Source organism: Tasmannia lanceolata, unplaced genomic scaffold, assembly GCF_043159265.1.
Source record: "Tasmannia lanceolata isolate RefF3 unplaced genomic scaffold, GAP_Taslan_0.1 ptg000007l, whole genome shotgun sequence".
NCBI classification, from domain to species: domain Eukaryota; kingdom Viridiplantae; phylum Streptophyta; class Magnoliopsida; order Canellales; family Winteraceae; genus Tasmannia; species Tasmannia lanceolata.
Window position 1 is genome coordinate 15,575,134 of NW_027518684.1, and position 23,103 is coordinate 15,598,236.

General features: G+C 39.5%; 2 protein-coding genes and 2 long non-coding RNA genes across 6 annotated transcripts; 1 reads left to right on the top strand and 3 right to left on the bottom strand.

Annotated features, from left to right (window-relative positions):
- Positions 1 to 372: 372 nt before the first annotated feature.
- LOC143882083 (putative glutathione S-transferase) lies at positions 373 to 17,597 on the bottom strand. 3 transcript variants are annotated; one of them, XM_077385485.1, is made up of 3 exons: positions 17,179 to 17,597; positions 1,710 to 1,883; positions 373 to 843 (listed from the first exon to the last, which is right to left on the bottom strand). In XM_077385485.1, exons 1-3 carry the CDS (start codon positions 17,485 to 17,487, stop codon positions 481 to 483), a joined length of 846 nt encoding a protein of 281 aa, XP_077241600.1. In that variant the 5' UTR covers positions 17,488 to 17,597; the 3' UTR covers positions 373 to 480. The 3 variants fall into 3 exon arrangements, with proteins under 3 accessions (XP_077241600.1, XP_077241602.1, XP_077241601.1); XM_077385487.1 differs by lacking the exon at positions 17,179 to 17,597 and adding an exon at positions 2,542 to 2,964 and having other exon boundaries at positions 1,710 to 1,881; XM_077385486.1 differs by lacking the exons at positions 373 to 843; positions 1,710 to 1,883 and adding an exon at positions 15,579 to 16,087 and having other exon boundaries at positions 17,179 to 17,554.
- On the bottom strand, positions 6,971 to 8,366 carry LOC143881043 (uncharacterized). Its single transcript, XR_013251835.1, has 3 exons — positions 8,174 to 8,366; positions 7,596 to 7,895; positions 6,971 to 7,317 (listed from the first exon to the last, which is right to left on the bottom strand). It is a non-coding gene; the product is annotated as an uncharacterized LOC143881043 (long non-coding RNA).
- On the bottom strand, positions 8,396 to 9,611 carry LOC143881219 (protein ALWAYS EARLY 3-like). The gene is made up of 4 exons (XM_077384214.1): positions 9,374 to 9,611; positions 9,140 to 9,274; positions 8,496 to 8,627; positions 8,396 to 8,422 (listed from the first exon to the last, which is right to left on the bottom strand). The coding sequence occupies exons 1-4, from the start codon at positions 9,602 to 9,604 to the stop codon at positions 8,396 to 8,398; spliced, it is 525 nt and encodes a 174-aa protein (XP_077240329.1). The 5' UTR covers positions 9,605 to 9,611.
- LOC143882084 (uncharacterized) lies at positions 15,157 to 16,135 on the top strand. The gene is made up of 2 exons (XR_013252096.1): positions 15,157 to 15,524; positions 15,664 to 16,135. It is a non-coding gene; the product is annotated as an uncharacterized LOC143882084 (long non-coding RNA).
- Positions 17,598 to 23,103: the final 5,506 nt, after the last annotated feature.

Genomic DNA, 23,103 nt, shown 5'->3' on the forward strand with positions numbered 1-23,103 from the left:
AAGGTAAGTGGGCTTATTTGAGGAACAGATGTCTGAAATGGATGGACCCCAGCATTTCCTTTTTTATTATAAATGTAGGATTGGTCCCTTCTCTTACACATAAGATTGTTATTTCTCCTCATTGCAATACACATATGGAAACATGTAGAGAGTAGAAAACTGCTCCAGATATTAGGAGTTGCAGTAAAGGATAATCAGTTCCCGGGATAATCACACCACTCGGAATCATCTCAGGATCGAAAAATATCTTTGCCAAAAGATCCAAAAACCATGGAACAGGGTATTTATGCCCGATCTCTATTCGCATTTATTTTGGTCAATCACATGCTTATGATTCCATCACGCAGCACAATCTTAGTTTTACAATATAAAGAGAAGAAATTTAAACACTCATTTATTTGATTTGGACATACTTCTAGTGGCCATAAAACAAAAACAATCATATACTATAATGATAATGTAGGAACAACAATGAACTGGTCATTTGTTCTCTGCTACGGCAAGCCGGCTTTTGCGGTATGCACTGTATCTAACAACTAGTTGTTCTCGAGGTGGAAACTTCTCTTTAATGGCATCCACCTTAACAAAATCCTCACTCCATGCATAGAGATATGGAAACCTCTCTGCACTGAGTAAGTTCACACCCGAACATTCGCCAAAGACAGGGAGCCAATGAGAAATCCAACTAGCAACCAAATCCAAATATCCGATGCTCTCTCCTCCAAAGAATTTCTTCCCTTTGATCTCTTCATCCAGAATTTTCAGTGTCTCCAATGCCGATTCCACAGCCTTTTCTTGTTCTTCTCCTTGTGAAATGAAAATGGACCGTAGATCAGAGAAACACTACATCAAGAGAGATAATTCAAAGAAAAATGATTAAATATTTTAACTTGGGATCAATGGCTTTATCAATAGTTAGAAAATCTTGGCTCCAGAATAATTGTTCTTCAAGGCAAATTGTAAAAGATTCGAGAAAAGTTCCGAAAAAAATGGCCAAAATTCAGAAAAAACAAAGTGCAGGTGTGTTTCTATTTAGGCTGTTTGGATTTCAGGATTATTTGGACAAGTTTGGAAAAGAAAATTTATATCATAATTGCTTGATTTTCCAATAAATAGCTATATATTTTTTTGGAAATTTTGTTATAACCCACTCGGATTTGGGTTCCAATCTGTCTGTTGGCACACAAAAAATTGCACAAAAAGTTTCACTTGAGGCCAATTTTTGGCAACCATGAATTGTTTTGCCAATGGTATATTAGTTTATCTAGGAGAGCGCAAAGGAGGGTACGTAGGAGATGAAGAGACTTGATTTCTCATTATTAATGAGGAGAGGGTAAGAAGTGGCTAAAAAGCAAAGAGCTGGGTTGAGCCTCTAGCTCAATGGTAAGAACTAAGAAGACTTTACTCTTTGACCTTGAGGTCGGTGGTTCAATCCCAACTTACCAACCAAATAAAAAAGAGCAGAGAGCTGCCAAAGGCCCAAAAGGTTATACAGTTCCCAAAAAGCTCTCACAAGCCAATTAAATAAGAAAAGACAAGCTTGGTCTGTGCAGTTATTCAAACAGGATTGTGCTGATATCATTTCCCACCCTCCCTAGCCTTCTCTAAAGTCTAACCACTTGATAAACTAATATTCCATGGGAAAAAAAATTAATGGAGCCAAACATGGCCTAAAAACCCAGAAAACAGAAAAAGTAGAAAACAATTACCTTATCATCGATAAATTTCGGCCAGAAGCGCTCCTTAGCCTTCTCATAAGGATCTTCAGGAAGTAAAGGATTTACTTTCCATGTTTCCTCAATGTATTCAAGTATGACTAGTGACTCAGCAATTGGTTTTCCATTGTGCAAAAGCACCGGGATCTTTTTGTGCACAGGATTGTACTTCAAAATAGGGCTGCAACTCGGGTCGGGCGGGTCGGGTTTTGGAGAACCCAACCCTACCCGAGAAATATCTCGGGTCGGGTCTGGTCGGGTTTTTTTTCGGAATACCCACGATCCCCAAACCCGGCCCTACCCATGATAAATCTCGGGTCGGGTCGGGTCAGGTCGAGTTTTTTCACGTTGACGCAATTTTTTAAGGAAAATTCTTGTTTGACAAGGCAACTCAACTCATAGAAGCAGAAATTACACTCACATTACACTTGAATCGAACAATGATGTAATTACACTCACATTACACTTGAATCAAACAATGTTGTAATCAAACAATGTTGTAATTACAATCAAACAATGCTGAATCAAACACTTGAATCAACTCAACTCATAGAAGTAGAAATTACACTCAAAAACAATAATAGTGGGTGCGTGGGTTTTCACTTTTAACTAACAATAGAAAAAAATGTACATACTATAACTTATGTAACTCGGGTCGGGTCGGGTCGGGACCCTTCAAACCCGGCTCGACCCGAGATTCATGCGGGCTTTTGAATGCGCAACCCGGCTCGACCCGAAACCCATGAAACCTGAACCCAACCCAGGCTATTTTCGGGTCGGGTCGGGTCGATGCGGGTCGGGTAAAACCCGGCTCGAGTTGCAGCCCTACTTCAAAAGCAATGGACTCTTATTAGTGAGATCTTCTTCACTGTATTCGTATTCAATCCCCTTAAACTTCAAAGCCCATTCAACTCTAATGGAGAAAAAGCTTATAGAATTTCCAAATAACTTCAATTCCCCCATTGTAATGAAATTTTTAGGATGCTATGAGCCCATGCCCTGCTCTATAATTTACAGTGAGGAGCAGTGGATGGTTTCTCTATCTGAGAAATGAACTTTCAAGTAAGAGGAGAATGTGAAAGTGCGTCCCCCATAGGATGTGGTGTAATTGGGACCGTTGATCTGGTGGATCTTCACGGGGTTTTGACCCACATTGTCCTTTGCTAAAGATTATTGATCAAGTTAGCCTACTTTGACGTCATTGCATACGCAATAGTTCCATGAAGCGATCTATCATTTTCCAATTGTGACACCACTGCATCCGCCAATGGCCAACCACACAATAAGGCCTCCTTTATTAAGCTTTGTTTGTATCTTGTTTGAATTCAAAGATTTTACTTTCAAGGACATGGAATTTATGATCATATACTGCTAAATTAACCATAATCATTTAATTTTCCTCTAAATTGTGGAAAGAAAAAAAAAATAACCGGTAATGCTTTCTTGCAATTTCATCATGGAAAGGCTTTCTTTTCTTTTCCTTTTCTTTTCAGGATAAACTTCTTCGTTGTTTCGTATAACAAACATGGATGAGAAAGCTTTCTCCTATAAAGATATTCCTCTCATTTGGATGCATGCTGTAGAAGGAAAATAAATAGGAGCACATAGGAACCCGTAAGGGTGTGGCTCTTTGGCTTAAAGTCATGAGTATGTTTCCCAATGACGTGAGTTCGAATCCCCGGGGCTTACCCGATGTGCTTGGTTTACTAGTGATTGCACGCATCGATAGGGAATAGTCCTGCCATAAAAATTGGGATGGGATACCCTATGTCATGAAAAAATAAAAAGCACATCAGTTAAGTGATGGTTAACAATGGCCAATGAGGTTCACTAATAAGTTATGATTAGTGGTTTCGACAGAGAGAGCTTGATGATAATAAAATTTAAAGACTTTATCTGTGATTGATTTCTTTTCCTTCTACTATCAAGCAATAGAAAGAGGTGAAAACTTGGAAAATAGTTTCATTTCCATCTCTTTCCACCCTTTTCTTGCAAACCAAATAGGCATTTGAGGTTTTACCAAGAGAAGTTGAAGCATTAAATTTTGCATGCCTTAAACCTTGTCCATTTTGGATTTTGAGTACCATCGGCGCCCTGATTTTGTGTTAATTCACAAAATTCAAAACAAACAAGGCTAAAAATCTCACATATGAGATTTTTTTTCCATCGTGTAAGACAATGTAACCTCATGGTAGACCACTAAATTGAGGCTGTTCAATGGGGAGATAGAAGTCCTTGTGTTTTTTGGGGAAGTAAGTTGTTTTTTGGGGATTGGTTGTCCTGTTTGGAGATGTTCATCAATTTTGTTCTGATAGTCTTTTATAAACAATGGAAACAACCTCTGACTGTCTTTTTCTGCCATATGGTGTCAAAGAGCTCCTTGAGAGTTCTCCTTCTATTGCCATGTACGCCATGAGAGTAGGGGTGTCAATGGATCCCCATGTCTTAGTCATGATATGACATTCAAATCCCTTGTTGGTCGGATCAAATTCAGTTGTACACAATTGAATTTTAAAAATAAGTTAGGATGTGAATAGGAAAGAGTAAAAAATCTTAATTTACTATTTAGGCAAAAGGTCGACCTGGACAAGATTCTGACCAAGGTAAAATGGAATTAACTAGTACAAGTCGCCAATGAATGACAATATTGAAATAGTTTGAAACATGAACATGGCTTATTTTTACTAAAATACCCCTAAATAATACTAGAAGTTATAAACAATTAGAAGTTATTTTTTGTAAAGGGCGATGATAAATCCGCACCCCTGTAGGATAATTCGCACCCTTGTAAAGGAGAGTAAGTGGTAGACTATAAAGCTTTTTTTTAACTTTAAGGGTTGCGAATGATCCTTAGGGTGGTGCGAATTTATCTTTGCCCTAAAAAATTTGTCTCTCTCTCTCTTACTCTCACTCTCACTCTCACTCATAAGTAATGAGTCTAATGACACTACTTTCTCCTGTGTTGTCATTTTCAGGTAAAGGGGTGGAAATATCATTTTAAGGTTACAAATAATTGCTTGACCAAATCTGCAATGTTGCGTATGCAGTGATGTCATAACCAAGCTGCTGTTAAACGTGGAGAAATATTCCATGAAAAAGGAGAAACTTGAGAGGATGGGAGTGAGGGGAGCTCTTAAAAGGTGGAAAAATAAAAAACCAATTTTAAACAGGTATAATTTTTTCACTAGTTTTCCTCTCCACTCCCACCAACTCAAGTCTCTTCCTCCCCATCTGCAGCTCTACTCCTCTCAAACAATGCGGAACACGAATATTCCTTGGAATAATTTTTCATGGTTGCTAAACGCCTAAACATGTACTTATTTTTTACTCAACTGGAAATTTACGATTATTTGCATCCAATTCTGAGTGCCAACAGAGTCCTTTCCAACACTCTTACACCACCCGCTCCGCCACATAAAACTTTATTTGTATGTTGAGGAAAATGATTGTGCGCTCAAGCACATATAGCTTATATGCGCTTGAGGGCACAAAAATCATGTGGGCCCACATTGTTATGATTATCCAAAGCGTTTGAAAGGCCCTTACATAGATAAGGTGCGTACAAAAAATCAGCTCCATAGGATCATCCTATGGAGCTGATTTTTTGTACACACTTGCAAATGAATTGTTTGGATCACCACAAAAAATGTGGACCCATGTGTTTGTGCCCTCAAGCGCATATAAGCTTATATGCCCTCGAGCGCACAATCATTTTCCTCTTTTATGTTTTTTGTAAAGTTTGTGATTTAAAATAATTTTAAATCTGAAACTTTATTTTTATATTGTGATATATATCAGCAACACTCTAATTGATAGTCAGCAGAATACATTTTTAGGACTTGGGCTCTGTTTGGTTGCTGGTAGTTACTGACTATCAATCAGCAGTAGTGGTGCAAGTAGTCAACAGGGAGGCAACAAGTCTTGTAGTTACCTGGAACTTACCTCGTAGAATAGTGGTAAAGTAGTATTTGGTTGTCAGCCTCCTCGTAGAGTAGTGGTAGGGGGTGTCAATATCAATATAAAGAGAATGGAAAGGAAGAGAGAGAGAGAAAAAAAACATTGTTTCCAAGAAATCTTGTGGCTTTTTGCATGGATTTTCGTAAGAGGAGGCAAGCACTCAACATCACCAACAAAGCCAGACAAGCAGGAGACATCCAAGGAGTGTTCCAAGATTTCTAAACTAAATAGGCAAAGGAAGCTAATTTTGAGAAACATTTATGAACCTTTTCTAAGACAGACAAGAACAAAGATTCTGTTTAGTTGCGCGCAGGAAACGGAAAGGAAAAGGAAATGACGTGGCAGAAGGAAATGGAAAGGAAAAGAAACTACTAAGAAAGCAGTAGGAGTGCGCATTCAGTTGCCAGGAAACGGAAAAGAAACAGTAAAGAAACAACATTATGAAAGAGGGTTTCACACAAGATCTGAAACGGGTTTCAAAAAATAAGCTCAAAAATCAAAACATATGAAAGAGGGTTTCACTTAAACCCTAATCCGAACCATCATATAAACCCCTAATCATATTTAAGAACTTTGCAAAAATCAGAAAGCCAAAGGGAAATCTAATCAAATCAAAAGCAGATTAGGGGTTTTTGCAATGGCAGAGAAAGAAATAAAAAAAGATTGAAATGTGCATTTTCTGTAAAAGAGTTTCAGGTAGTGCCAAGATATGAAACTGAAAACCCCTAAAAAATGGTGATAAATCCCCATTAAAATGTGCATGAAACCCATTCTTCTTTCCCATCTGAAACTGATGAGAAAACTCCTAAAGAATGGCGATAAAACACCAATAAAACAGAAAAAATAAAAAATAAAATAAGGAAAGAGGAGAGAGGGACGAGGTAAGAAGCTTGCCTCTCGAGGAAAGTGGAGTGGAGATCGGAAAACCACCGCATTGGAGAAGATGGCAGCAGTTTTGCTCTCCACAGACCAAAGATGATGACAAAGATATGTGGGTTCAAGGCTTCGTATTCTCAAAACCAAAAAAAGAGGACGCGACTAGATTTTTTCCGCTTTCCCTAGCGAGAATCCGTGACAAATCCGACTATTTTTGACGGATTGTAAATGGCGGAAAGTGAGTTGCCACGTGGGATTCGGCAGATTCCACTTCAGATTGGCGCTTTCCTTATCCCGTCAACTAAATGACCATTTTAGCGCTTTCCGAGGAAAAAAGAGCCTGTTTTCTGTTTCCTTTCCTCAAAATAAGTGCAACTGAACATACCCAAAGAGATGTCTAACATCAGAATTTGCATGGCAAAGACTGGAAACCCATGTCTTTCATTGTTAATTATTTATAGCATAGAAACATCTACTTCCCCAAATGACAAGGGGAAAAAAGAAAGGGAAAAAAAACACAAATAGTAGCTCAAAGGGGTTAAAAATGGGCCTCACTTAGCAGTCATTTTACAGTGTGGAGAGCTCCGTTGGTAAGAATGTTACTCTGAGTTGGTATGCGGGCTAAGATCTGGTTCTTGACGATTCCCATGCATAGTTGTATCTCTCTGTAAATCTGAAGGTTCTGAGAACAACACGGCTGTAACTTCGTAACAGCAGAATCCAGTATCTGGACCACTTCATCTGGTGGATATTCTCTCTCCGTGCACGTCTGCATGTTGAAGACATATTAAACATCATAATCAAATCTAATCTAAAATCAAAATGCAAAAAAAGAACCCCAAAAAATGTCCTGATTCAGTCATATATAATCAAAATTGACCAAGCAATTGTACAGAATTTGAATCTTTGAAATGCATGGATTTTGCTGAACTAAGAAATTAAAGCCAACTTAGCCATTTGTTGAGAAAGAACGCTGTGCTTTCAATGAAATCCAAATATTCCATTAGAAAGGAAGGGTATTTTGGTGACATAATCATCCGAAATTACCTGAATCATGAGCAGAGTAGTGACACAGGATGAAATAAGCTCTGAAGGGAGTTGTTCTTCAGTCCCATCAGAAGAATTGCTCATCTTTGGACTGGAAGAATGAACTGCTATTGTTGGCTCTGTAGTGCATGATGTCGTTTGATCCTGATAAGCTGAAATGCCATGGCCTGGTTTTGGAGAGGTGTGAGATCTGATTACCGGTACAGCACTGTCAGCTCCAAAATACTGAGTGTTTTTTTAATCTAAAGCCTCTCCAATCCTCACGAAAGCATCTTCACCTTCCTTCAATAAGGACATCGCCTGAAATTTTTGTCATATGAAGTACCATCAGACCACAAGAATAAGCAATATGATTTATGACACAGCATAAACATATATAATAAAAGGTTTAATTTCACAAAAACTAATCTTCTTCACATATTAACAATTACTGGTCATCTGAAAATAGGAATAGATAAGGAGACAATAATGGTTCACCAGGTTATAAACTCTGTCAACCTTGCTATCCTATTTTCAGTGGAAAAGTATTTGTAGGTCAAGAATGAAAGCAAATGCCATTACAAAAGCCCCTGAATTACCTGCATAGCTGCATCTAGCATTGTTCTTGCTCTCCGTCTCGAGCTGTCAACAATTTCTACTACCTGAGAATCCGAATCAAAAGGGCTCGGTGGCCCAACAGATCCTCCCAAACTCCCCAAGGGTCTGCTGACTGATGGAGGCAGAGAGTTTCCCTGGTAAGTGTTACGTTGTCTCAAACCAAGCAGTGCAGAACCTACCTGCAAGCAATGAGAAATTGACAATCAAACACAGCGTAATGCAATATTTGCCTAATAAAGAAATTTAAATACAAATAAGAAAAGGAAAAAGAAATTCCAAATATGAGCTGCGAAAGCTACTTGCCTGTTCACTAGCTTCCTTCAGCTGTACGACTACTGTTGCACAGTACTTCCTGAAATGCTCAAGATCTCCATCTTTCAGATTTCCCAATACTTCCTCTTCATTCAAGTTCTTCATCTCTATCAGAAGTGCTTCCTACAAATGATAATAAAGAACACATCAACTTAATTCGAAGCACTTTATGTCAATCAGGAGGACAAAGAAGCCTTGAAAGTGTTTCTATATGAGCTTCTGATGTTACATCACAGCCATAAGAAGATAACTCCACATATTGGACAATTATGTATGACTGTGCATGTACATGAATTATGTACAATGTAAACTGAAGACAACAACATAAATACCGTTATAGTTAAATAAGCACTAAGTAAAAGGAGCTGATACTATCATCTGTAGGAAGCACTGCTGATAGAGATTAGGAAACACTGCTGATATTTAAATATGTATCAAGTAAACGAAGAACTGAGGATAAGAGTACAGAAAAACAAAATGAGCTTTAGATATAATCCCTAACAATATGCCAAAAACAAAACTTTAATAATTGAGTTATGTTCTTCTAGCATGAGAAAATAATCCAGCAAAACCAACAAGAATTAATGCATGGAGAAGTATTAAATGGTGACCTTTCTATCAAGAGCACGAGTCACCTCAGAAAGAGCTCTTATATCAGCTTCCTTCGCTTGGATTTGTGCTAACGTACAAGGATGACCATTTGCTGCTTGTGAAGAAATAATTTCATTTACAGCAGCTTTAGCCTGCACAACAGAATCAACTGTGTCTCCCTGTACATTAACAATTCTGTTCAGAAAACTTCACAACTATGAAAGTACCAATTTACAAACCAGTTAATGGTAAATATTGTTTCCAAATGCAGTACAAACCTTTGCCTGCTTCATCGCGGTAATCATGGGATAATTTGATAAAGCAAGATGTGAGGGCCCATCCCCATTTTCCAAATTTTCACTTGAAAAGAACTTCATAGACCCATCAATTTTCCTATCTTTGGGTAGACTATGCAGTTTTGGATCATTCAAGTTCTCATGGAATTTTTCCACTGAAACATTCTTCCTTCTAAGAGCTTCTGACATATTTTCCAGTGGATTTACAGGCATACATTCAGTATCCTGAGAAGAAAGAGGGTTTATTCCACAGATTTTATGAAGAAACAGTGTAAAAACAATGAAATAACCAATTATACTACACATAAAAGCAGTAAAAGTCATTTTGAAGATGTATAACAATTCAGAAACAAATTCAAGAAACGCAAAGTTGTTGGATAATGTATAAAAGCCACAACACAGGCCCTTGTTGGATAATGATATACTTTGATGGCTCTAGCTTGGGCAACCAGGGGCAAGCGGGTATTAGAGGGGTTCTTAGAGATGAAAATAGTGTCACCAAGTGTGAAGGATTCAAATGTGGCTGAAGTCAGAGCGATACTCCAAGGTATTAGATTAATGGAGGGTAGAGATCTGGATCGTCTTATTGTGGAGGGAGACTCCCTTCAGGAGCGGAGCCAGGAATTTACACTTGGGGGAGGCCGGACTAATTTACAGGAATTTAGACTTGGAGAGTTGGGGGGGGGGGGTGGCGCAGACTAATTTACACTTGGCTGCATTGGTCATTGGGGGGCCCTGGCCACTAAACTAGCTAACCATGCATGTATATCAATGCAATATAAAAGGGGTTTTGTAAGTCATTGGGGCCCATGGCCCCCCTCATGCTATGTGCCTTCGCTCCTGACTCCCTTAATGTTATTAGATGGCTAGATGGGAGGTCTTCTCACCTATGGAGATTTTCTCAATTTATGGATGAGATCTTCATGAGATCTTCAACCGTGGTGAGGGTCACTCAGTTTATTACCATCACGTCAGGAGATCTGCGAACAGAGAGGGGGATTGGCTAGCCTAAGCAAGAGTTTTGAGAATGGCACTAGAGATTTTCGATCCCCCCCCCCCCAATATCTATTGTTATTGTAGAGTTTTTCTCTCTTCTTTGTATTCTTTGATCCCATGACCGACTTCGTCATGCTCTTTTCTTTCTAATAGAATTTTACCATTTCAAGAAAAAAACAAAAACAAAAGATAATGTACCCTCACGATGGACAATTAAATTGAGGCTGTTCAACGCGGCCATAGAAATCCTTGAATGAGTTGTTTTGGGGTTTGGCTATCTAGTTAGCCTATATATATATATATATATATATATATATAGGCTGTTCAACAATGTGGGCCCACCTTTGTTTTTGCACTCGAGCGCAGATAAGCTTATATGTGCTCGAGCGCAGAAACAGTATTCTCTCTCTCTCTCTCTCTCTCTCTCTCTCTCTCTCTCTCTCTCTCTCTCTCTCTCTCTCTCTCTCTCTCTGTGTGTGTGTGTGTGTGTGTGTGTGTACATATAGAGGAAATTGTTTGTGAGCAGCTGCTCAGATAAGCTTATCTGAGCATGAGTCACAAACATAGGGAGGGCCACATTATTTGGATGATCCAAAGCATTCATTTGATAGGCCCTCATATACATAGGGTCCCAAAAAAATCAACTCCATGGGATCATCACAACCCCACGATTTGTGGAGTTAAAATGGACGTATATAAACGTTCACAAATTTGTCTATATTTTGCCTCCATAGTTTGAAGGGTTAGGATGATCCCATGGAGCTGATTTTTTGGGCACACCCATCTATACGAGGGCCTATCAAATGAATGCTTTGGATCATCCAAATAATGTGCCCCCCCCCGCCTCTGCTCAGATAAGCTTATCTGAGCAACTGCTCACAAACCATTTCCTCACACACACACACACACACACACACAGATATATATATATATATATATATATATATATATATATATATATATATATATATATATATATATATATATATATATATATATGAGGAAAGTATCTCTAGTCTGCCGACTAGATATCATTCTCAAGTCCGCCGACCAAAAACACATGGGCCCCACCTTATTTGGGTGATGAAAATCATTCATTTGATGGGCCTTGACATAGAGAGGGTGTCCACAAAAAATCAGCTCCATAGAATCATTCCAATCCTATGATTTGTGGAGCTAAAAATGGATGGCTATAAACCGCTAAAAATTTGCCCATTTTTTAGCTCCACGAATCGAAGGGTTAAGCTGATCCTATGAAGCTGATTTTTTGTGGACACCGTAACTATGATGGGGCCTATCAAATGAATGCTTTAGATCACCAGAAAAATTGTGGAACCCATGTGTTTTGGGTCAGCGGACTAGAGAATGATCTCTAGTCGGCATACTAGAGACTAGGGCTGCAACAGGGTCGGGTTGGATCGGGTTTTTCAAAACCCTAGCCCAACCCTGGATCCCATTATCTCGGCCCTGACCCGCCATGACCCTGAGTCAGGGCCGAAAAACCTCAACCCATTGCCCGCCCTACAAGGCTCAGAGCTGGCCCTGGCCCGCCCTGATTGGGCAGGGCCGGGCCGAGCCAGCCCTAATTGACCCTAGTGCAAATACATGTTAAGAGTGCCAAAATTAAAGCAACCACTTATCATATATAACAAAATGATCAATAAACAGAGAAAGGGAACAAAATAAGACAATATGAATTCAACAACATGACGGGCAACAGAGACAATTAATAATAATAATATAAAGAAACATCAATCCAAGATAATAGAAAACATTAGCAAAAGAAACATGCACAGATGGTTCAATTCTATAATAGAAAACTTATGGTCGGGCCGGATCAGGGTACCCGAGGCATTAACCCAGAACCTGACCCGACCTGAGTCAGGGTCTAAAAAAATGAACCCTGACCCGCCCTCAGGGTTGGAAAATCCAGACCTGACCCTGTTCGGGCTCAGGGCGGGTCAGGGCTGACACGGCCAAACTTGCACCCCTACTAGAGACACTTTCATATATTTGAAACCGAAATCGGGTATACCTGAAACATTACCAAATTATGACCGAACTTTCAAAATTTCGGTAGAAATTTTGTTTTCACCCAAATTTCGTCCTAAATTTAAGGAATTTTCCCCTGAAATCTTGATTTTCTTCGTTGTTTAATATTTTCCCGAAAGGAATTTTACCCTAAAATCTTGATTTTCTTCGTTGTTTAATATTTTTCCGAAATTTCGGCCGAAATTTTGTATGAGATAAAAAATTAGTTTAATAGATTTCATCAGATTTCTTAATTTAATAGATTTCGTTGGATTTTGATTAAAATTTCTGCCGAAATTTCGGTTTTGGACCTTTTGGTGAGGACCAAAACGCATTCAGAAACCAAAATTTGAAACAATGCTCCTCACTCACGAGTGACGGCCCTCAAATCTCTCTTACCAACCCTCTCTGCTAGAGCGCTTACTGAGAAGGATGCAATACACAGAATCAGGTGGATATCAGAAGGAACACATTCTATCCGCAGGAAAAGCGAGAGCTGCTTTCTCGATTGTTTCACATTCTTCGCGAGGGTTCAAATCGAATGCCAGATTCAACTTAAGAGTCCAAATCTGACTATCTTTTTTCATCAAAGGATTCAAATCCAAACACCAGATTCATTCAGAGGGTTTAAATCTAAATGCTAGAGTTTATCAGAGGCTTCAATTCCGATCACCAGATTCATACAGAGGATATAAATCTAAATACCAAATTTTATCGGAGGATTCAAGTCCAAATCCAACCACCAACTTCACTTGGATGGTTCACTTTTATCAATAAGTTGCCCTCAGGAATTTCACATTATGTTTTGGGAACTGGTATACAACCGTGTTTTGATATTTGCGCTAACCTATGTTGTCTTTTAGTATTTAAAGGCCTGTCAAAAGGTTATTACAGTTCCCACACAGCTCTCACAAGCCACTTAACAAAGAAAAGACAAGCTAGAACCGCGTAAATAATAAAACATGGTTGTGCTGTTTTCATTTCCCTATGTTTTTATTGGAAGTATATGATGTCAGGCACTATTTTCTTTAAAAGAAAATATACAAGAGCACAAGAGGGACCAACTTTTCAATAATCCAAAGTCATTCATTAATTTGGCCTCACTCTAACCCATAGAAAATCTTCCCCACTAGACGATCTTAATGGGGGTTGTAAGCTAATAGGTAAATATGTAAAACAAAGTTACCTTAGGAGTACTCTTCAAGGCTTCTCATTCTCTGCCTTTTAGACTGGGTGAAACAGGCAGAAAAGAATCCTTTGGAGCGACTCCACTTGGCTTTCTGCTTGGAAATAGGGAATTGGATTAGCAAGCAGAACATGCTTGGGTTTGCCAAACAATATTCTCTGTTTTGTTATTCATTTTTTATCCGGAAAAAGCACTGCCGAGAAGGGTTAAGGAGTACATCCAATCTCAAAAGAAGAAAAAGGAACTAAGAATCTCATTTCCACATGGAAAGTGGAATTAGATTTTCGTAGTAAAATGATGAACTAAAAGAAAATACAAATAAAAAATAACAATATGGTACTACTAATTTAATAAAATATGGCCATCTCTTTGGCCTACTTGAAGCCGAATAGTCCAATACAGGCCCTCAATGGCTGACCAACCTTGAGCGGTTGGACCTGTAGTTCAATAGTTGAGGCATTGTATCTCAACCATGAGGTCGCAGGTATGATCCCAGTTACCAACCACACAAAAAAGAATTAGTGAAAAGAAAATATGAATTTAGAATTGGTTTCTAGTGGCTTTTTATGCTCCCCTCACTCATGTTGGGTGGTGGCCGCATGGCCTCACCTGATTGGAAAGGGAGTAACCGTCGCACGCACCATATGCAGAAGGCTGGCATGATTTGGATCATGGAAACGTTTATATTAATACAATAATGATAAAGGAAAAACAATCTCCCAGTAAACACCCCGGAACGCAGCTAAGCAAAGTCCCCTTCCATTCATTCTTCAACAAATCGCATCTACGATCCTTCAACTCACACCCTCTCAAGTCCATCCATCTTCTACGCATCTCTCTCTTAGTTGGACCCACAAATATTCCATAGAATATTTATTTATGGTGGCCAAACCGTTGGAGTTCCATGTGTAAGCAAAGATCCCATATAGGAGAACCTGATGTGGAGGTCTTGTAAGGATCTGGGCACCCCTCCCCTTAATGACTAGCTTTTAAGGGTAAGTTCTACCAGGGTCCCACAAAGTGGTATCAGAGCCGGGGCGTGGTAACTCTGATTTACCTTTGAGGACAGAGAAAATCATTTGGGATGAAGATCTCTTAGCTCCTATGTTGCTTCCATATGGCGGGGGGAATTGTTGAGAAAGCAAAGATCTTACACCGGAGAACCTGATGTGGAGGGCTTGTAAGGAGTTGGACACCCTCCCCTTAATGGCTAGCTTTTAAGGGCGAGTTTTACCCGGGTCCCAACACAAACATGACATGAGCCAATAAAGACCTTCCAATTGGACAGAAAATATATGTAAGATTTTTTTGGTGGACTTGCATAGCACATGTTTTGGCTTTTGTAAAAACCAGATTCAAGAGAATGTTTGATTATTGTAAAGAGCAATCCAGATCAGCTCATAAACTGTTGGTGAACAGTAAAGTTTTGACTTGGGAACACCTTATCCACATATGTTCACATTGGAAGGGTATGGTAATTGGTTAATGATATGTGTGGACCCGAAGTAAGCACAATAAGGTAAGTGGGCTTATTTGAGAAACAGATGTCTAAAATGGATGGACCCTAGCGTTTCCTTTTTTTATTATAAATGTAGAATTGGATCCTTCTCTTACACATACGATTGTTATTTCTCCCCATTGAAATACACATATGGAAGCATGTAGAGAATAGAAAACTGCTCCAGATATTAGGAGATGCAGTAAAGGATATCCAGCTAGGGGGGGGAAGGGCGGTTTGACCCATAGTTTTTCTAGTCAGGTATGAAAGGGTAGAAAGGGGTGACTCAACTAAAGTGGGTTTTCAGGAATATCAATAGATGGGCGGAAAGGGGAATCAGTTCCCTGGATAATCGCACCATACTCGAATCATCTCAGGATCAAGAAATATCATTGCCAAGCGATCAAAAGCCATGGGCGGAGGTATTTATGCTCGATCTCTACTTGCGTTTATTTTTGTCAATTACATGCTTATGATTCGATCACACAACACAATATTAGTTTTACAATATAAAGAGAAGAAATTTCAACACTCATTTATTTGATTTGGACATACTTCTAGTGACCATAAAACAGAAACAAGCATATACTGCAATGATAATGTAGCGACAACAAGGAACTGTTCATTTGTTCTCTGCTGCGGCAAGCTGGCTTTTGCGGCGTGCACTGTATCTAGCAATTAGTTGTTCTCGAGGTGGTAACTTCTCTGTAATGGCATCCACCTTAATAAAATTCTCACTCCATGCATAGAGAGATGGAAACCTCTCTGCACTGAGTAAGTTCACACCCGAACATTCGCCAAAGACAGGGAGCCAATGAGAAATCCAACCAGCAACCAAATCCAAATATCCAATGCTCTCTCCTCCAAAGAATTTCTTCCCTTTGATCTCTTCATCCAGAATTTTCAGTGTCTCCAATGCCGGTTCCACAGCCTTTTCTTGTTCTTCTCCTTGTGAAATGAAAACAGACCGTACACTAGAGAAACACTACATCAAGAGAGATAATTCAAAGAAAAATGATTAAATATTTTAACTTGGGATCAATGGCTTTATCAATAGTTAGAAAATCTTGGCTCCAGAAAATCTTGGCTTTATCAATTGTTATTCAAGGCAAAGTTCCGAAAAAAATGGCCAAAATTCAGAAAAAACCAAGTGCAGGTGTTTTTCTATTTAGGCTGTTTGGATTTCAGGATTATTTGGACAAGTTTGGAAAAGAAAATTTGTATCATAATTGCTTGCTTTTCCAATTTTTTTTGGAAATTTTGTTATAACCCACTTGGATTTGGGTTCCAATTTGTCTGTTGGCACACAAAAAAATGCACAAAATGTTTCACTCGAGGCCAATTTTTGGCAACCATGAATTGTTTTTCCAATGGTATATTAGTTTATCTAGGTGAGGGCAAAGGAGGGTAGGAGATGAAGAGACTTGATATCTCATTATTAATGAGGAGAGGGTAAGAAGTGGCTAAAAAGCAAAGAGCTGGGGTTGAGCCTCTAGCTCAATGGTAAGGCTTTACTCTTTGACCTTGAGGTCGGTGGTTCAATCCCAACTTACCAACAAAAAAAAAGAGCAGAGAGCTGTCAAAAGGTTATACAGTTCCCAAAAAGCTCTCACAGCCCAATTAAAAAAGAAAGACAAGCTTGGCTGTGCAATTATTAAAACAGGATTGTGCTGATATCATTTCCCAAAATAAATTGTAGGGATATGCTAGCGTCCATTGCAGAAGGGATGTCGCGGATTGTCTGTTGCATGTGACAGCAGCCACAGAGGGTCACTTTTCAGCAGATTTTGTCTTCATTCACAAGGTGGCTGCGTCAGATGCAACAGACCATCCGCGAAATGCCTTCTGCGATGGACGCTAGCAAATCCCTTTTGAGGGATTATAGTATTTCTTTTCCTTGTTTTTTCAGCCTCTTCTCACCCTCACTCATATACCCTATCCATTCTCTCCCTCTCCCATTCTCCCTAGCCTTCTCTAACCACTTGATAAACTAATAATATTCCATGGAAAAATCTTTTAATAGAGCCAAACATGGACTAAAAAACCCAGAAACCAGAAAAGGTAGAAAACAATTACCTTCTCATCTATAAATTTCGCCCAGAAGCGCGCCTTAGCCTTCTCATAAGGATCTTCAGGCAGTAAAGGATTTACTTTCCATGTTTCCTCAATGTATTCAAGTATGACCAGTGACTCAGCAATCGGTTTTCCATTGTGCAAAAGCACCGGGATCTTTTTGTGCACAGGGTTGTACTTCAAAAGCAATGGACTCTTGTTGGTGAGATCTTCTTCAATGTATTCGTATTCAATCCCCTTAAACTTCAAAGCCCACTCAACTCTAATGGAGAAAGGGCTTGTAGAAGTTCCAAATAACTTCAATTCCCCCATTCTAATGAAATTTTTAAGATGCTATAAGCCCCATGCCTTGCTACTACAATTTATAGTGAGGCTTTTGTGTAGTAAAGAGTGTTTTACAAAGGGGATGTGATATATCGCTCCCTTTTCTTCCTTGGTCCACCCCCAACTAGTATATTTATGAATGCACTTTTTACACTAAAAGGGGGTGGCTAGGGAAGAAAAGGGAGTGAAAATATTCATTTTTTTCTTCTGACGTCACTGCATACGCAGACCACACAGTAAGCCCAAATTTGAACGGGTAAAAAGATCTTTAGGAATAATATAGTTAATGGGTTTCAAAGATGCTTTAATCTCCTATTCGCAAATAAGATTAAACTAAGATTGGTCTTATTTGCAAATAAGGCGGCATCCAAAGAGTCCTAATAACTCATAAATCAACAACTTAAATAGTGTTCTTTAATCATTCTCGGCAGCACCTTTTTTTTTTTTTACACTTGGCTGCATTGGTCATTGGGCGGCCGTGGCCACTAAACTAGCTAAGCAAGCATGTATATCAATGCAATATAAAAGGGGTTTGGCTAGCCTAAGCTAGAGTTTTGAGAATGGCACTAGAGATTTTCGACCCCCCCCCCCCCCCCCCCCCACCCCAATATCTATTGTTATTGTAGAGTTTTTCTCTCTTCTTTGTATTCTTTGATCCCATGACCGACTTCGTCATGCTCTTTTCTTTCTAATAGAATTTTACCATTTCAAGAAAAAAACAAAAACAAAAGATAATGTACCCTCACGATGGACAACTAAATTGAGGCTGTTCAACACGGCCATGGAAATCCTTGAATGAGTTGTTTTGGGGTTTGGCTATATTGTTAGCCTATATATATATATATATATATATATAGGCTGTTCAACAATGTGGGCCCACCTTTGTTTTTGCACTCGAGCACAGATAAGCTTATCTGATAGGCTGTTCAACAATGTGGGCCCACCTTTATTTTTGCACTCGAGCGCAGATAAGCTTATCTGTGCTCTCTCTCTCTCTCTCTCTCTCTCTCTCTCTCTCTCTCTCTCTCTCTCTCTCTCTCTCTCTCTCTCTCTCTCTCTCTCTGTGTGTGTGTGTGTACATATAGAGGAAATTGTTTGTGAGTAGCTGCTCAGATAAGCTTATCTGAGCATGGCTCACAAACATAGGGAGGGCCACATTATTTGGATGATCCAAAGCATTCATTTGAAAGGCCCTCATATACATAGGGTCCCAAAAAAATCAACTCCATGGGATCATCACAACCCCACGATTTGTGGAGTTAAAATGGACGTGTATAAACGTTTAGCAATTTGTCTATATTTTGCCTCCATAGTTTGCAGGGTTAGGATGATCCCATGGAGCTGATTTTTTGGGCACACCCATCTATACGAGGGCCTATCAAATGAATGCTTTGGATCATCCAAATAATGTGCCCCCCCCCCCCCCAATCCCCCCCAATGTTTGTGAGCTCTACTCAGATAAGCTTATCTGAGCAACTGCTCACAAACCATTTCCTCTCTCTCCCTCACACACACACACACACACACACACACACACACACATATATATATATATAAGGAAAGTATCTCTAGTCTGCCGACTAGAGATCATTCTCTAGTCCGCCGACCAAAAACACATGGGTCCCACCTTATTTGGGTGATGACAATCATTCATTTGATGGGCCTTGACATAGAGAGAGTGTCCACAAAAAATCAGCTCCATAAAATCATTCCAATCCTATGATTTGTGGAGCTAAAAATGGACGGCTATAAACCGATAAAAAGTTGTCCATTTTTTAGCTCCACAAATCGAAGGTTAAGCTGATCCTATGAAGCTGATTTTTTGTGGACACCGTAACTATGATGGGGCCTATCAAATGAATGCTTTAGATCACCACAAAAATTGTGGAACCCATGGTTTTTGGGTTAGCGGACTAGAGAATGATCTCTAGTCGGCATACTAGAGACTAAGGCTGCAGAGGGTCGGATTGGATCGGGTTTTTCAAAACCCTAGCCCAACCCTGGATCCCACTATCTCGGCCCTGACCCGCCATGACCGTGAGTCAGGGCCGAAAAACCTCAACCCATTGCCCGCCCTACAGGGCTCAATGCTGGCCCTGGCCCGCCCTGATTGGCCCTGATTGGGCAGGGCCAGCCCGGCCGGCCCTAATTGACCCTAGTGCAAATACCTGTTAAGAGTGCCAAAAATAAAGCAACCACTTATCATATAGAACAAAATGATCAATAAACAGAGAAAGGGAACAAAATAAGACAATATGAATTCAACAACATGACGGGCAACAGATACAATTAATAATAATAATCTAAAGAAACATCAATCCAAAATAATAGAAAACATTAGCAAAAGAAACATGCACAAATGGTTCAATTCTATAATAGAAAACTTATGGTCGGGCCGGATCAGGGTACCCGAGGCATTAACCCAGAACCCGACCGCACCTGAGTCAGGGTCTAAAAAAATGAACCCTGACCCACCCTCAGAGTTGGAAAATCCAGCCTGACCCTGTTCGGGCTCAGGGCGGGTCAGGGCTGACAGGGCCAAACTTGCACCCCTACTAGAGACACTTTCATATATTTGAAACCGAAATCAGGTATACCCGAAACGTTACCAAATTACGACCGAACTTTCGAAATTTCTGTAGAAATTTTTTTTTCGCCCAAATTTCGTCCTAAATTTAAGGAATTTTATCCTGAAATCTTGATTTTCTTCATTGTTTAATATTTTCCCAAAAGGAATTTTACCCTAAAATCTTCATTTTCTTTGTTGTTTAATATTTTTCCGAAATTTCGGCCGAAATTTTGTATGAGATAAAAAATTAGTTTTGTACCTTTTGGCGAGGACCAAAAGGGTGAGGACCAAAACGCATTCATAAACCAAAATTTGAAACCATGCTCCTCACTCACGAGTGACGGCCCTCAAATCTCTCTAACCAACCCTCTCTATGCTCCTCTTAAATTTTGTAAGTGGATATTCCACTCATCCGGTCCCTACTTGCACACAACAATTTCTACATCCTTCTCTTTGTAATCCAAGGCAAAAAGAGAGAGGAAGTCGGTCCCCATCACCGTCTGTTGTGGAGTCAGGAGAAATACAGGAATGGAATCCTTCCAGTGATAGCAAAACGATATTCGATTTTCGGTATGTTGCCTTTACTGTTTCAATTTCAATCCATATGGTTAATTGTGATTTTCTCAAAGTTGGACCACCAAAGATCCGTTGCCCGTGTTCTTTTTATGATTAACACTTACATATGGTATCAGAGCAACGGTTCCGGCGAGAAATAGGGTTTGTGATTAAAATAGGGTTTGTGAAAAGTTATATTTTGAGTGCCGCCATCAATTCTGGATTCAGATCGATAATTAATGGCACTAAAACGTTACTTGTATTCCCATGAATCCAACGCAACAAACGGTTCGTCGATCTGATGTCTGGATTGCGTTTGGTGGCAATTTAGAGATGAAATTTTTAACTTTTGGGGAAGTTTTGGACCTCGCCGGAAAACAGTGTGCCGCCGGCGACCGGCTTGTCCGACCGGAGATTTTCCGGCTTGGTTACGAAGTTCGTCGAGAGACGAGTCCAACGGCGTATTGTGAGCCTCAATCGGACTTTAAAAGAAGCCGCAATAATAAATCGAACTTTGAGTGTTTTTTCGGATTCTGCTGGAATTTTCACTATTTTAATGAAGAAGACGATGAATAGTGTCGAGCCGCCCGTGCCCATCAAGGATCCGCGACGGGCTTTTCAATTAAAAATGGCTCAGTAGACCCTCTAAGCCCACAAGACCGCTTGGCCCAACCTGACCTGAACCGGCCCATAGGCCCAAACGGCCCAAATCTGTGTTTGACTCGGTTTGGCCCATTTTTGTGAGATTTTTGGCCAGACTGTAGCGGTTCTGGAGGTTTTGCACCCTTCTGAATCCATTTTTTTGGGTCAGTTTTGGCATTTGGTATCTGTATCATATAGGTATAGTGTAAATTCAAAAACTTTTAATTTTTCAAGTTGGTTTTTTAGTCAAATATTTTAGGGTTTTAGCCCAAGTAAAACTGGTTCCGAACGTTTTGCAACCCTTTGAAGCCATTTTTGCTATCCATTTTGCCATTTGAGCACTGTATAATACACTTATAGTGTATTTTTAACACTTTTGACTTTATAAATTTGGTTTTGAGTCAAAAGTTTTGGAGTTTTGGGCTCAGATTGGATTGGTTCCTAAGGTTACAGACCGTTCTGGACCTATTTTTGAGGTCATTTTTTGTATTTAAGCACTGTATGATATAGTTACAGTGTAAAATCAAGACTTTTGGTTTTGTAAGTTTGATTTTTAAGTCAAATCTTTTAGGGTTTTGGACTTGGGTTAGACCATTCCTATGGTTTTAGACCATTCTGAACCCGTTTCCAAGGTCTGTTTTGGTGTTCGGAGGCTGAATTTTAAAATTCCAGTGTAATTTTATAACTTTTGGGTTTTTTAAAGTGGGCCTTGAGTTTAATTTTGATTTCAAACTCTTAAAGAATTAACTAAATGTCATGGAGACCCAGTTATGTAAAGTTTTGATGTTGTTTAATGATTAAAACTCAGTCAATGAACACCTTTAGTTTCTAATTCTTAACTTAAGAACCCCTATATGTTGTTTATATGCTTTATGTTTTGCATATAACTTAAGGGTTAAAATGATTAGTTGAAATCATATATGGGACTAAACTTTTAACTTGAATGCACATTAGTTCATGCCAGATATGCTTAAAACCCAAGCTTATGGTTATAATAAACTGATAGTGTGTATTTTCAAAACCTAAAACATTGAATTATGTTTGATCATGGAACTTGAAAGTTGGTTTTGTATACACAAGTTTATTACGTTGTTCATTATTTTTAGTTGAAATTGAACTATATCTTGTTATGATTGGTCACTAAATGAATGAACAAAGAACTGTGATTCCGACTGGGAAACGAAATCGCTTAAGGTTAAGTGGTTAATTTTAAGAACAGTGTCGCATACAATGACACATGTATGGACTATGAACCACTTTCAATTGCGACTATTTGTTCAAGAGCAACACTTAGCCCAACGGATGACTGTTGTTTTGCACAAATAGGCGGTGTGAGAGGGCTAGGCCTGGATAACCTGGTTTGGGGTTATGCTTCTGCCCAACGGTGATGTGCGCCTCAAGTATAGGGTTATCTGGCCCTAGTTGGTCTCATGGGAGAGCCAATTGTGTGCTGTGGCACGGCCCAACGGACGGCCCACGGTGACACGCCTGGTGTCTCGCCAGAATCACAGTATTGTGATTTCCTGAATTGAAAATCGTTTGTGTGTTGTGGCACGACCCAACGGACGACCCACAATGACACGTCTGATGTTTCGTCGGGGTCACGTTTTTTGTGTTTTTTTGTGATTCTGGGCAATCTAACTAATTTTCCCTTAAGATAGATTGACTGAGTATTGTATGTGAGAACCAATTGTGTGTCGTGGCACGGCCCAACCGACGACCCACGGTGATACACCGGTGTCTCTTCATAATCATGGTATTGTGTTTTCTAAGCAGAAACCAATTCTGCATCATGGCACAGCCCAACGGACGGCCCACGATGGCACATATGGTATCTA